The sequence below is a fragment of the Limanda limanda genome, chromosome 14 (assembly GCF_963576545.1).
Source record: "Limanda limanda chromosome 14, fLimLim1.1, whole genome shotgun sequence".
NCBI lineage: Eukaryota > Metazoa > Chordata > Actinopteri > Pleuronectiformes > Pleuronectidae > Limanda > Limanda limanda.
In genome coordinates this window covers 20,990,774-21,004,744 of record NC_083649.1, presented here as the reverse complement: position 1 = coordinate 21,004,744, position 13,971 = coordinate 20,990,774, and the positions used below count along the sequence as shown (strand labels likewise).

Below are 13,971 nucleotides of genomic sequence, written 5' to 3'. Positions count from 1 at the left end.
ACATCAAAGTACCCCTGTGAGTAATGGATACCCAGCACCGGCCACACCCTTGCCTCCTTCCAACCAACTTAGCTGCCGTACAGCCAGTGGCAAGCACCCGGCAATCAGGCAGCGCAGGCAGGCACACATATACAAACACACACATACACACACATGCAGCAATTATTCACACACAATCGTTCCCCAATATTAAACAAAATGGACACAACATTTAAAGCGAGGCTGTGTTGTTTTTCACGTAAAATGTTAAATGAATATCAGTGAGAGAATTTAAACTCTTCCTGACCCATATTTGTTTGTTCATGTTCTTTATATAAAAAAATATAAATAATTTTAAATAAATTACAGAGAAGTGAAACAAAATAATATAGGTGAAGAAGGACAAACCACTGAGCAGCTGAACCTGCGTTTTGGTCTGGTCAACATACATGTGATCAGTACACGTATGTCTAAAAGCACAAACAACACTAGCCCCACAAATGTATTTATTTAATATTAAATAGCCCTACCTATATATAAGGCTGCTTACATTGTTTGTGTGTCATGCGTTCATATCCCTGAATTTCTTCTATAGGCTACACAAATGGCTAAATAAGGGTAGTCATGCTTGTTTTTTCACTTGTGCAAATGCAAGGCAGAGGACTTCGTGGGTCACTGACTCTCTGTTGTAACCTGAGATCTGATTCAAGTTTATCCAGGTCCAATTATTCTCAATTAAATCTGATAGGGCAGGTTTTCCTTTTGTTGCCATGAGTCTGACACATAGGTCTGTGCCTCAGTATTATTGAAACCTGAGTATTTGGACAATTCAAATACTTTAATAATCATTAGATTTGAATGGAGGTAAACTTCTAAGCCTTTTTGATGTTATATTGGTTAGAAAATTATCTACCGTGTGTTTATCATCAGGTTATAGCCACAACGTTTTATGGTGAAGGCGAGGCAACACAACTTATTATTATACACTGGTCTTTTAAAATAAATAATAAAAAACAGCCCTGCAATAAATACTTTCTTTTTGAAGATTAGATTTTATTGAGTCCATCGGTTTATTGTTATTGTCATTTTGAAGGTTACAGTATAATTTCTGGTGCCGTTGTTGAGTTATTCTGAGATGTGTTCCTAATGTTAAACTTTAAGTTAATTTCATGAAAACATAGACTATAAAGTCTTCATTGCAGATAATCAAGTAGGGTGAACACAACGATTTCTAACTTAAGTCTGTCCCATAGACTGTTTCTAAAAATCTACAAAGTCCAGCACACAAAATAAAAAAGTGACAATATAATGTAGAACTGTTTGAGGATGACAGTGAATAATTCTGAAGTAGCTAATGGCATTAACTAAGGTCAAACAAAAAGGCACTGCACAAGTTTTTATAAATGTAATTGACAAAATATTAAGATTGCTCTTGTGAGCAATGTAAGCATGCTGATGTTAGCATGTAGCTCAAAGCATCAGCATGTGGCAGGAAACTCTCAGTCTTGTTTAATGATTAGCAGGTTGACGCTCTGGAGGTAACACTGAGAAGTCAACATGAGGTGATTCAACTTTGTACCACGGACACATGATGGCGATGTTCATGCTGTCATCACATTAAAGCTAAAGCTGACCAGCAGGGCAAACCTCCAAACTGATATGATGTGCTCCCAAATCATTGTCACCAGTCATCGTTACCCCCTCGGCAGCCTCAGGCTGCTCCTCATTTAACCATGCGGTGTTGTTCCAGTGCCTCAGTAATGGTTCCAGTGTGCCAGGCCGCTCAGGAGAAATGACAGAGCAGAGTCTCGGCCTCAGACCTGTAGGCCCAGAGCTCTGTACTCTGTCATTAGACGCTTTAATGCTGCAGCAGCACCACAGCGTGCCCTGTCCTTTTCTTTTTTCTTTACCTCTTTCACTCTCACTCCTTATTCCCACACATATTATTCCATGCTATAATTTAGTCATGGTGAATGAGAGTCACGCTGGGAAACCAGACCAACTGGGTCCCCACAAGCAAAGTTAGACCTAGTTAAACAGGGTTCAGCATCATGTTTTAGGAGGAGTTTTCAGAACCCTGGAAAGTTTTCTGTCCTGGTGTGTGGTGCTTTGTAATTAACTGCAATCAAGATTTTCAAAATAAAAGCAGCAATGCTCACAAATTGAGATTGAGAATGTCTTAACTTGCTGGGTGCATTGCTACAAATCTGTTATAGCGCCATCATTTGGCTATTAGAGTAAAACACTGATAATGAACTGAAAAATGTCTTTAAAACAAAAATTTCAATAAATTTCTCGTAACATTCATGTTCTTGTTCGATTTCTTTCTTTTTCTGTGTTCTGTTGGAAATGTTTCACAGACTCTTTTCAAAATATGAAAAATGTCAATGGCTCAATTTGCAGATAAATATTTGAGCTTTTCATTTGTGGTCACTGCTAAAGTTTATGGCCTTTTATTGTATGACTAACATAAAACCCACTGTCAAAAGTCAAAGGTTATTAAGCTACTGGGTCACTTTGTTCTGTAATCGGAATTACAGAATAATATAACAGATGTTTCTCCGAGGTAAGAACGAATGCGTGTATGTGTGTGTAACATTATCATTATTGCCCTGTCCTTCTCCTCCCTGTTTCGTCAGAACTTGGCTGCAGATGAAGGCAGTTAGCCGCCGGCTGGCCCGGCTGTGCCATCCGCACCACATTAAACTCACGACAAACACTGTGGCATTAACCAGCAGAGCGATCTTGTCAGGCGATGGGGAAAAAAAGCTTGTCCCTTCCCTCATGTGAAATAAAGACATCACAGCAGCGTAGTTTGTTTCTGCTCGGTCGGGAACACACTGTGACGCCAGGCCTGGCTCACACACACCGCACTTCACCAGTGTTGTAAACAAACAGCGCTGGCTGCCTGGCCCCAAGCAGGCCACCCACTGCTGGAGGGGGCAGATCACTGCAGGTGGAGCAGATGCTTGATTGGTCTGTTTTTATGAACCTTTGCTTCCTGTCAGTTGCTAGAGTTTTTTTTTTTTATTCAACTCTCTTGATAGCAAATGCTTTGATTTGTAGAAACATGAAATACTGTTGGTGAGAACTGATGCAGAACATGTGGAATATTCAACCAACTTACCCCATAAGAACAAGAAGCACTTTTAACAGAGCTTTGATCCATGCTTGTGGCCGTCATCAGCAGTTGGGGTTTACTTTAGTTTAGTTTTAGTAGAGCAGGAATTAAGTATGCAGTTTGCCACACAAGTTAAAGAGTAATGCTATACATTGTGACCTAACCCTACAGCTTATAGTTTTTCCTACTTTTTATGTACCAGTACTGGTAACTTAATCTATAGATAAATAATCAATTATTACAGTCTACACTCTGACTTACTGAGCAACAGTATAAAATATAGAGCACTTATACTCTAAGTATTTATAACCAGTTATTACAAAAATTACTTTAAATTGATGGGTAACACACTGTAAGCTGTGGGTTGTGATTTAAAGTGTTACTGATTAGTCTCAAAGTCAGTATTCATTTTGTAAAACACATGTTTTTTGTGTGTGTGTGCTGTGTAATAGCACCAAAAAGTCAAACTGTGTGTGTGTGCCTGTGCGTGTGCATGTGTGAGTGCAAGTGCGTGCGTGCTCTCACGCATCCATGTGTGTGTAGCCTCACGGTGCCTTTTCCTAGCTCTGTGCCCTCAGGTGTGTTTATGTTTGTGTCTGCAGCTCTATATGAACCTGCTTCTCCTCCTCCTCACTGCAATAATCCCCACTCAGTGTCACAGAACTCTCAGCAGAACGTCCTCCCCTCTTTCAAAAGCCCGACAGCGATAAAAGTAGCAACACTCTATTGTGGCCAGTGCATTGTTTGTTAGTTTTCCAGTGATGACGTCTGCACTGTTCAGCTCAGCAAACCACAGTCATTTCCGACGCTGCAGTTGTTTTTACTGAAATGCCAAATATTGTCTAGTCATGTCTGTTTCAGTTCCATCTAGAACAAAAGCGGAGATGTTGAAACACTTAGTCTTGTTAGCGTCCGAACCTGCGCTTTTCATCGCAGTATTAAAAGTTAAATATATCACCTATTAATCATGTAATGAGATCTCTCAGGCCTCTTTCAGGTCTGTGGCTCAGTGGAGGCGTATGTCTCTGCAACCACACTCTGGTGCCGCTACTGCTAATACTGTGATATAATAAGACCGCAGCAGCAGCCAGTAGAGACATATAGGATGATATATTCTCGAACTGGCCGTTGTTAAACTGTACTGTAGTAGGCTATTTGAGAACTCTCTTCTCTGTGTGTGTGTGCTACTGTACTTATATCTTAGTATATCTAAGAACCATTTTAAGCACTGACCCTACAGAGGGAGGACATTTTTGGAAAGTGATGACATTTTGGCCAGTCCTCACTTCTTCAAAGGGCTGTTTGAGGGTTAAGACGTGGTTTTAGAGTTAGGATTAGAAAAAGGGTTCAGGTCAGGGTAAGGGTGAGGCATTTACTTGTGATGATTAAGATTAGAGTAAAGGCTATGGAATGAATTATGCCAATGAGTGTCCTCACTAAAATTAAAGTACAAACGTGTGTATTTTTTTGGGTTGCACCACAAGAGCGGGCTTTTCTGCATTAATTACCACCACTACAGGACGTATTGGGCATAGCGCTGCACAGAGAACTTTTGAACCCCAGGTAAAGCAAAATCCCACATGTCAAAGATCTAGCTTCTTTTTTCCTTCCTCTCCTCTGTGACCACACCCCATTTAGACCCACGCACGGACTACATAAACTGTTCCGATGAAAGGCTGAAAAAAAGCTACTGCTCGAGAGCTGGAAGTCAGATCAGAGGGGATATGATGAATTCTTATATGACCTCTCCCTGACCACTGATACTGTGGCCTTTGAATACCAACTGAGGTTCAGTGGGAAAATGTTACATACTCACAACTGCACAAAAACACACACACATCCATATTATGTGCACTTACACATGGCAATTCAGAGTACACATTGCTTTGAGGGAATAAATAGATCGGGTACGCTTTAGATATTTTATGTATACAAAAAAAAGGCCTGTTTCTTCCTTGTCATGTGTCGACTCTCACATTCTGAAGTGTTAAAAACTGACCCTGGGTCAGCGCCACCACTCCAAAATAGAGTGTTTTCCCATTAACTTGATTAATGGATGCTGAGTGATGCTTTTACCTGATTTGCTTTTGTGTGTGGGAAGGTGCACACTTTCCTGTCCTGGTGCCTGGAGAATTAGGCGAGGAGTCACGGTTTAGTGTTCTGTCTGACCTGGGTGATTAGGTGTTTAAACGTGTGTCTGCTCCTTCTGTAGCGATGGCAGATGCCAGACGCTTGAGAGCTCATGATGAGACACTGATGAAAAGGCTGCTGTTTGTTTTCTCTTCGTCTTCTGGTGATGCTTGCGAAAGCCTTTCTGGGCTTTTTGTAAGAGCATGCTGACAACAAAAACAACATTCAGGCGAAAATAGACAAAATAGCAGTGGCAGCACACTCACCCACACACACAACACATAAAGTATGTAGGGACCGCAGCCCTTAGAAGTGAAAATATCTTTATATGTATTATTATACACACTCAAAAAACTGAAACCATTAACCAGCAGACACATAAAAATGATCATTATCTCATAAAAACATTTCCATCTGTCTTATGCAATAAATAAATAAAGAATCTGATAGAGCTGAATTGTACCTTTTGGGTTTATTTTTATCGCTGCTGTTTTACTGACAGGCTGTCCCGCTGATCAATTTGCCTGAGGAGCTCTGTTTCTACAGCACTTATACATTTTGTGCAATTTGCAGCTTTCAGTAGAAAAATATAAATGTAAATCCCTGTTAAATACAATTCAATCAATGGGATGTTTAAGTGTAACCTCTGAGAAAGGCTAATATTGGCTAATGTTAGCTGACCACCAAAGCACTGACTACTCTAATCTACTTGTACTGTATAACACAGTTTTTTTTTATTTACTGTCACTTGTGCTTAGCTTGTGTTAATAAACAGTGATACTGTATGGGACCACATATATATAAGTAGTAGCTCATATTGATGAAGTGATGATGAAACACAGTGGAGCATTTAGAAGCTAAAGAATCAAAGCTTTTTCCTCGGGAGGTGCAGGTGAACAAAACCTGAGCTACAAGCAGAGTAGGAATTGAACTTATCAGAAAAAATTTAAATATTAATGTAGATCCACATCAGCTGGCTGTGGGAATAGGAAAATGTTGGCTCATGCTATTGCATTTAAGTTACGAAAACTTGAAAATCAAATGGTAATTCAATGGTGTTTTGATTCCCCTATCCTGCTGTTTCCTAGCTTAGCAGGTTTTGAGCTTTGAATTATAATTCAAAGCTCAAAACACAATTAATTCATTTAACACAATTAAATGAATGAACATTTTCAGATCTTAATTAGGATACAATATATCACTTATTTGCCTGGTAGACTTATTTGCCTCATTCTTTTTCAGTCACTCAGCATTTCTCCTTTTCACTCAATAATTCTCCACTGTTTCATTTAGCCGCTCTCTCCAGCATTAGACAGAGGCAGCAGATTAGTGTTGTGTTACTCTCCCAACACGCTCTCTAGTCAGGGTGTCTGGCTTCCAGAGTCAGGTGGAACAGCGACAGGAGGAACTGCACTTTGGTCTGTGCTGAAAGGCCAGAGGCTCATGGCATGACTGCCACCTAGTGATGGTTTTAAGACACTGACACAAGGTTTTATCACCTGTCCACTGTATAGTCAACTGACCCCTCAAGGAGCAATGTTTTCTGTAACTTTGGTCCATTACAAAGATCACAGGAATTAATGAACCCGTCTGGTGTCTCCTTCAGGCTCGCATGGCGCTGGACAAAGGAGCTCAAGCTGTTATCTTTGACGTCAGTGATGATGCCAATGCTGCTGCTGAGGTGAGTGTACAGCCACAGCTACACCCTTAATAATATTAACATTTTAGATATTTTAGCATTGAGAAGATGGCCACTTTCTCCCACACTCATTTTGTTTCTCCTCTCATTTACACACCTGCCTGGACGACACACACAGCTACGAGAATCAGACGCCCTTCCGCGACCAGTCGTGCTGGTGGAGGCCGAGGATGCGGAGGAGCTAATGAGTTTGGTCAACAAGAATGAGGAGGCCAAAGTTCGCATTGAGATCAAGTTGGAACAGTCTCGATGGGTAAGCGCCGCCACACACAACCTTCTGTCATGAGCTCTCATGAGCTGTGACTTTCCCCTTTAGACAGCTGGGAGAAGAATAAGGAAGAAACCCCTCTAGGAAGTAGCAGAACAGAAAGGAAGCTGGGGGAAAATTTCACGTCCTGTTAACTGAGGGGCCACTCGAGGCTCTGTGTTTAATGGTGGTTTGGTGTAAAATACATCAGACTTTATTGTGGACTGAGAGTTAGGATGAAAATGGCCCATCAAGCCCAGTGAGGAGAGGATCAGAGACAGCACTTGATTTTTATATCCTGAGTCCAGGAGCATGCACATTAAAGGGTTCTGAGTATATTTACAATATCTAGGATTTTCTTAACTTAAAAACTAAACTAAGATTCTAGTTATGGAAAACTGTCAGCTTTGCTCTTATACATATTTTCTCTTTTTCCAACTTTTTTCCATTGTCAGCCCCATTATGACATGGGTATCCTGCTCACCATCATCCTGGCTATTCTCACCATCGTCTTAATCTTTGCCTTCCGTTACAAGTGCAAGTCCAACAGGACCTGGGTGAGTGAAACAATAGCATCAGAAGAAGTATAAAGTTTACAGACGCAGCTCAGTTGGAGGTCTTTCAATGTTTTTTTTCTAAGTCTCCCCTTCTTGCGTGCAGGACTCTGTCCACCAGCAGACCATGCGGGCCATCAATCGCCTGGAGACCAAAACCTACAGCTCTCAGGGCTGCTCGGGCTCGCAGCGGCACCGGGCGGCCTGGGGCTCAGCCAGCAGCTCCAACTCCAGCCCCGTCTGCGCTATCTGTCTGGAGGAGTTCCAGGACGGGCAGGTAAGAGGAGAGAGGAACATGTCTGTGGTTAGTTACCTCCACCAGGGAGGTTATGTCCTGACCCCTGTCCATTTGCTTGTCTGTTAGTTTGTTTGTTTGTCTACACTACAGGATTATGCAAAAGCTGCTGAATGAATTTCCACGAAACTTGGTTCATTGGGGCACGAAAGATCTGATAAAATGTTGGCATGAATAACTTAAAATTATTTAATCATTAACATTGAAAGACTGGACATTTTCGGCAATATCCTAGTGAATGATACATTGAACTTAATGACTATATAATCAGGCATATTTAGGGAACTGATTCATGTATGTGTGCTGATCCAAATAAATATCTGTATGTTTTCAATGTAAAAGTGGAGGGTGAGCTTTTTTCAGCCTATAACTAACACCCTTGTGTAACTGAGATAATGTGGATTCAGTGGGGAATCGACAGTTTTTCAGTAGTATTAGAACTACGTCTATGAACATGATAGATTTGGTGTAGATTTTACGGGAACTGCTGCGCCATGGCAGAGTTATGCGCTCATCTGAGAGCCATTCTACTTACTTATTGACATGTGCAGTTTGTTTTTGTCACATATTTTTAAATCTTACTTCTGTCTCCTTTTCCGCTCAGCACTTGAGGATCATCTCCTGCGCTCATGAGTTCCATAAAGACTGTGTCGACCCCTGGCTGGTGCAGCACCGCACCTGTCCCCTCTGCATGCACAACATCATGGGTGAGGACAAGCATATTTACAGTTAAGTTTTTCGTTTTTTTAATAAGAAGCCCCATCAAACTGTAGACTGCAAGGATATGTATGTTTTCAATAAATGCATTAAGATAAGTTTTCAACAAATCATGACACTTTTCAAAATGATATAAAAAGGCAGAATATTAATGATCTTTTGCTTAAATGCTTAGTGTTGAAATGTAGAATACATTTTTTTAAATATGTTCACAGTTTTGTAAGTGACAATTTAGGTTTGCTTTAGACGTTTTACTGAGATTCAAATCATTTGTGAACTTAATCTTGATAGTTGCTCTATAAGTAGAGGTTACTGTTGTAGGTGTATAGTATTGTGTTGATTCTAATTGCTGCTGTGATCCACAGGGACAGAGCGGCAGCCCCAGAGGAGTCGACTCCAGCAGAGTCCAGAGCAGAGTCAAGGCTTCCTCCACCCTCAGACCTACAACAACCCACACAACCACCCTTACCCTCAACATGCCATCCCCTTCTCTATGAGGCCCCACTATCCTCGAGGACCCTCTGGACCATATCCCTCTCTGGGCCACTACAGTGGCTCTTCTCCCATGGACACGCAAACTCTGCGTTTCCTCACCAGCAGGCCACTTGGCTCTGGCTGTGGGTACCGCCTTCCTGTAGAGGGTCCCGGAAGGCCCCACAGGATTGGAGGTAACTGCAGGATGTCCACTCACCACTACACGCCTCGTCGCTCCTGCCCCAACTATCGTTCGTCCTGTCCGACCCAGCGCAGTGCATCCTGCTCAAGACTGCATCACGCTGCCTCTGGCACGCCTCAGACCCGTGGAGCACCTGCCCACGGTCGGCAGGACGAGGGCAGCTGCTCAGGTGGTAGCTACCACACAGAACGCAGTGGATATTTGGCTGACGGGCCAGCAAGTGACTCCAGCTCAGGGCCCTGCCATGGCTCCTCCAGCGACTCAGTTCTTAACTGTACTGACGTGTCCCTGCAAGGAGTTTATGGCAGCTGGTCCACCTTCCGTAGCTCTCTGAGTAGTGACTACGATCCATTTGTATATTATGGGCCAGGTGCTGGGCGGGGCCCTCGGAGAAACAGCCTAGAGGCTGGTGCGCAAGCCCGGCCCAGGTCTCTGGATTCTGTGGTGAACAAAGCGGGCTGCCCTGAAGAACAGCCACAGACTGTGTTCAGCCACATCCACTACCACCGCCACAGACACCACCACTATGAGGAGGGGGAGCACGGCCAGGGCCCGAGCAGAGGCTCGGACGAGGAGCAGGGGGCGTCTGCTGCTGCAGCGCCTGCTGCTCTTGTCCTGGACAAAGACTCACCTGTGTGCCCTCCTAAGCACAGTCCCTGCCAGTGCCCAAAGCCAGACCCCACAGATCGGCCTTGCCCAGGACAGGGAGAGCGTCATGACCATGACCGCAGCAGTCCCTCAGGACCTGCTGTCCTGATGTCCCCAATCCCCTTACAGCTCCAACCCCACTGCTGCCACCAGGGACATGGACACCCCCCTGCTCCTCTTGGGCGAGTTGGTGGCTGTGTGCTTGATGGCCCCTCTGTTCGCTTCCACCAGAGCCTGGATCTGCCGGATGACCGTAGCATCCACATTCACTACGGCCAGGGCCCAGGCTTCTGCTGCTCTCCCCCTGAGCTGCACCCAGCTTTGCTCCCTGTGCCCCTCATTCTGGACTCCGGAGGGATGGAGGAGTGGCCTTGCTGTGCCGGGCCCCATGTTGTGTGGCAAAAACGGGTGCAGCAGGCTTGCTCAGAGCCTCAGCTACTGGGGCCTGGGACTTCTATGGACAGGCCACCCTGCATGCTCCACCACGGGCCTGCTGCTGACTGCAACACAGACATTTGTTTATACTGCCAAACATTACACCACAATCAGGGTGGGTGTCTCACTTATTTATCTTTAATAACATGACCAGGTGTCAAATGATAGTTCTTTTTTATTCACACTTCAATAACACATCTTGAAAGATCTTGGGAAATATGAATTTACTACATCCAAAAGTGGTCGAACATGAAAATCCTTTTTCCTGAGCTAAACCCACCTCAATTAGCCAACAGGATTATTATATGCTGTAGGGTATGTAGAACTTTGATATTTGGTATCTAGGCTCCTTACAATGAAACAGAAGGCTTAACACAGCACAGAGTGAGGGAGTGACAACAATAACTGTGTAGCCTCAGAGTCTTTGGGTGGATGTAGGGTAGAGGTGGTGGCTTTTAAAAAGCTATGTCAACAGTAGCAAAAGTAGCAGCATAGTTTTCAGGTGAGAAGTGCAGCAGTAAGCAAGTATGACATCAAAACAGTGCACAGAGGGCGTACTGGCATAATGCAATGTGTGTGTGGCAGGGAGAATTGTGAGCTACTTGCTTTGCAGCAAACTGGAGTGGACTGTTTCAGGTAGCAGGCAGGGTTGTCTTCGTAAATTAGAATAGCTGTAATAACAATAAGAACAGTAAATTCACTTTTCTTTCTTTTGTCTTTGTCCACAGGATCAGAAGAGGAGTCTGGTGTTTGACAAACTTGTTGCATCCCCATTATCACGCTGCTACACAGGAGCCAGAATGGACAAGCCTCTCATTGGCCAATCGCTCTCATGTCTTCCACATGATTCCGCCGCAATGCCTTTTCTTTCAGATGACGCCCCGATGCTTGCCCGCCAGGATTCAACGCTCGCACGCCGAAATGTGCTTTTAGCTGACTTAGTTGGGTTATCATTAAAAGTGAAATTATTGGGATTAGATTTTGCTTACGATGTTTTATATCAGAATACAGTGAATGATTTAAATGTGTAGAGAGAGGGAGTCACTAGGGAAACAGCTCATGCACCACAAAGGGGAAATAATGTTTTTTTTTCTTTGTTTTTCTGTGTTTCTTTTCATCAGTTATAGGAACAATAGTCATTTCTGACATGAAATCACAAGTTCCATGCTCCTTAGTGTCATCTAACGAATGATCCTTGCTTTGGGTGTGGAGCCCTCATGAAGTGAGACTCCACCTCTGCATCACTCACTCTATTACAAACTGATTTATCTTTGAGGTACTAACTTTCACTTCTTCCTCTTCTTCCTTCGCTGAGTCCAGTCTCAGCTGAGAGAAGCTCTTCTCTCCAGCCTACCTCAGCACAGATTCCTAAACACACCTCACACAGGGGGTCTTTTAAGGTACTGCTGTAGTGACTTTTCCTTTTTTTTTCCTCACAACCAAGTAGCTCCCGTAAACCCAACTCAAAGGTATCCTCTTGTCCAAATGGAGAGAAAGGTTGATGCTCAGCCCCTCAAACAATGAGCATTCACTGAGGTTGCTGAACCATGCATGGGCCTTGTTTTCATTATTTCAATAATGGCAGCTGTTTTTAACATTTTTTTTTTCTTTTTTTGTAGCCTGTAATAATTTTTTCACCTTTCAAAATGAACCTGTTTGACTGAATTATGTTGTTGTCCTTACAAGCTATTGTTTCATTTGCATAATTTCTGTTGGTTTCATCACATGTGTGACTTCTGTGCTGTTACCCCCCCACCCCATCAGAAGGACAACATCATGTCCGCTGCTCAATACATCACAATGCCCCCCCGCTGTCTTCCAGCAAGTAAAGCTCTAGAAAAATGTTCTAAATTGCAACCATAGAAAACACACAGTGATTATATAATAATAATACTATATGGAGTGAAGCCATGCCAAGTGGTCCTTACAGTCCTGGGCATCAGCTGAGTCTGTCTGCATTAGCAACAGTCTAATGAGAGCTTGCTGTGCCTAACCCATGATTTCAAACTTTAATGAGTCGAGTCTGAGAACATGTCTCAGGAACAAACACTGGAAAGATGGGAAGAATTAATGTTAGTCACAGAAATGATTTCCAGAATGGTGAAAAATCCTTTGTCGAGGTAAATGTGCATTTCCAGTCACTTTCAGCGCTTAAAGGAAGATTACAAGAAATCGTATGCAGTGTTGAGTAAAGATTGTTTTACATTCTGATAAATAGTTTTTAAAATGTTAGAAAGCCATAAATGACAGAATCTATGTTTAGATCTTTACCAAGTCGCCCTTCTGTTCCCATTTAGCCTCTGGCAGACTGACAGAATACAAAACGTTGCTCATGCTCCAAGAAAATGACTCTGTACATTTAAATTATGCAGATAAAAGTCAGCCATCATCATGCCATCAAACATGGCTCTCTTACATTTGGCTTCACCACAGACGTTTTAATGCACGCACGTACTCAACTAAATAATCTGAGATCAGAGTAACTGGGATCTCAGTTTTATCGTGGACTTTCCCTGAAAGGCTCAGTGAAAATGTGAAAGGATTTTCCTTTGCAGCCAGACTGCAGATAGAGTTTAGCTCAGCACAAACAGCACACTAAGAACGCATGGGTTTTGCAATGTAACCAGTAGCACTTACTAAAGTCTTCCATGTGCCTTATTCTTTGAAAACTGTTCGTAATCCTGAATCGGGAAACTCCCAACACGCTAAGCTCTTACCTGTCTAACCAAAGACGCAAAATCTTCAACACAGTGGCCTTGTAACACAGTATGCAGGTGATGTGCCTTTTTTCCTGCTTCATTCCCATCCTGAAATCTTAGAATTAAATGCACTTTCACTGAGACGAGGGACATGCTAAATTGGAAGTGGAAATCCTTTTTGGACAATCACACAGAACTTAACGTATCCATTTCTTTAAAAATAATACCTCACTCTGAATGAATCAACTCAGCGTCCTCTAGCAAAAGTATCCCAGTTTCATTGTTATGCCCAAACAGTCTCTGAGATGGAAATGACTGAATCACAAGCAGCACTTTGGTTATAGCAAATTTTATATTGGGGGGGGGGGGGGGGTAAAATAAAAACAAATCTACTAGTATTAATTTAAAAACAATCCCAAAACCTCCAGCATAGTAATAATAGCATCTACTGATGCTGCAGAATATCTGATGTGATTTAATTCTTTCTCTGTACATCGTTCATGTCTTTGTATTGTTATGTTTTGCAAGAATAATGAGCTGAAACTGCCTTTTCTAATAGAGTAAAAACAAATCCCTCCAGAACTTTTAAGGGATGTGTCAGTATATTTTGGATACTTTGTGTACAAAAACGAGAACAACAAAAACAGAAATGAAATAGTGTTGTATTTTATATATAATAGAACATTTCAATATAGTGACATGTCACTAATATATTTATTTACTAATATATTTATCCATTTTGTCCAGGTTTGAAAGAGTGGTTTCTGTATA

At 42.5% G+C, this 13,971-nt stretch overlaps 1 protein-coding gene across 2 annotated transcripts in view; it reads left to right on the top strand.

Annotated features, from left to right (window-relative positions):
* Positions 1-13,558, top strand: part of LOC133019310 (E3 ubiquitin-protein ligase RNF43) — a 78,985-nt gene extending 65,427 nt beyond the window's left edge. Inside the window, exons 3-9 of one of the 2 annotated variants that reach the window (XM_061085740.1) lie at positions 6,837-6,911; positions 7,048-7,182; positions 7,632-7,733; positions 7,837-8,007; positions 8,630-8,732; positions 9,108-10,616; positions 11,230-13,558. In XM_061085740.1, coding sequence (XP_060941723.1) covers positions 6,837-6,911; positions 7,048-7,182; positions 7,632-7,733; positions 7,837-8,007; positions 8,630-8,732; positions 9,108-10,616; positions 11,230-11,255 — 2,121 coding nt within the window. In that variant the 3' untranslated portion in view covers positions 11,256-13,558. Of the gene's footprint in view, positions 1-6,836; positions 6,912-7,047; positions 7,183-7,631; positions 7,734-7,836; positions 8,008-8,629; positions 8,754-9,107; positions 10,617-11,229 lie in introns of both variants that reach the window. The other variant, XM_061085739.1, reaches the window with a different exon arrangement.
* Positions 13,559-13,971: the final 413 nt, after the last annotated feature.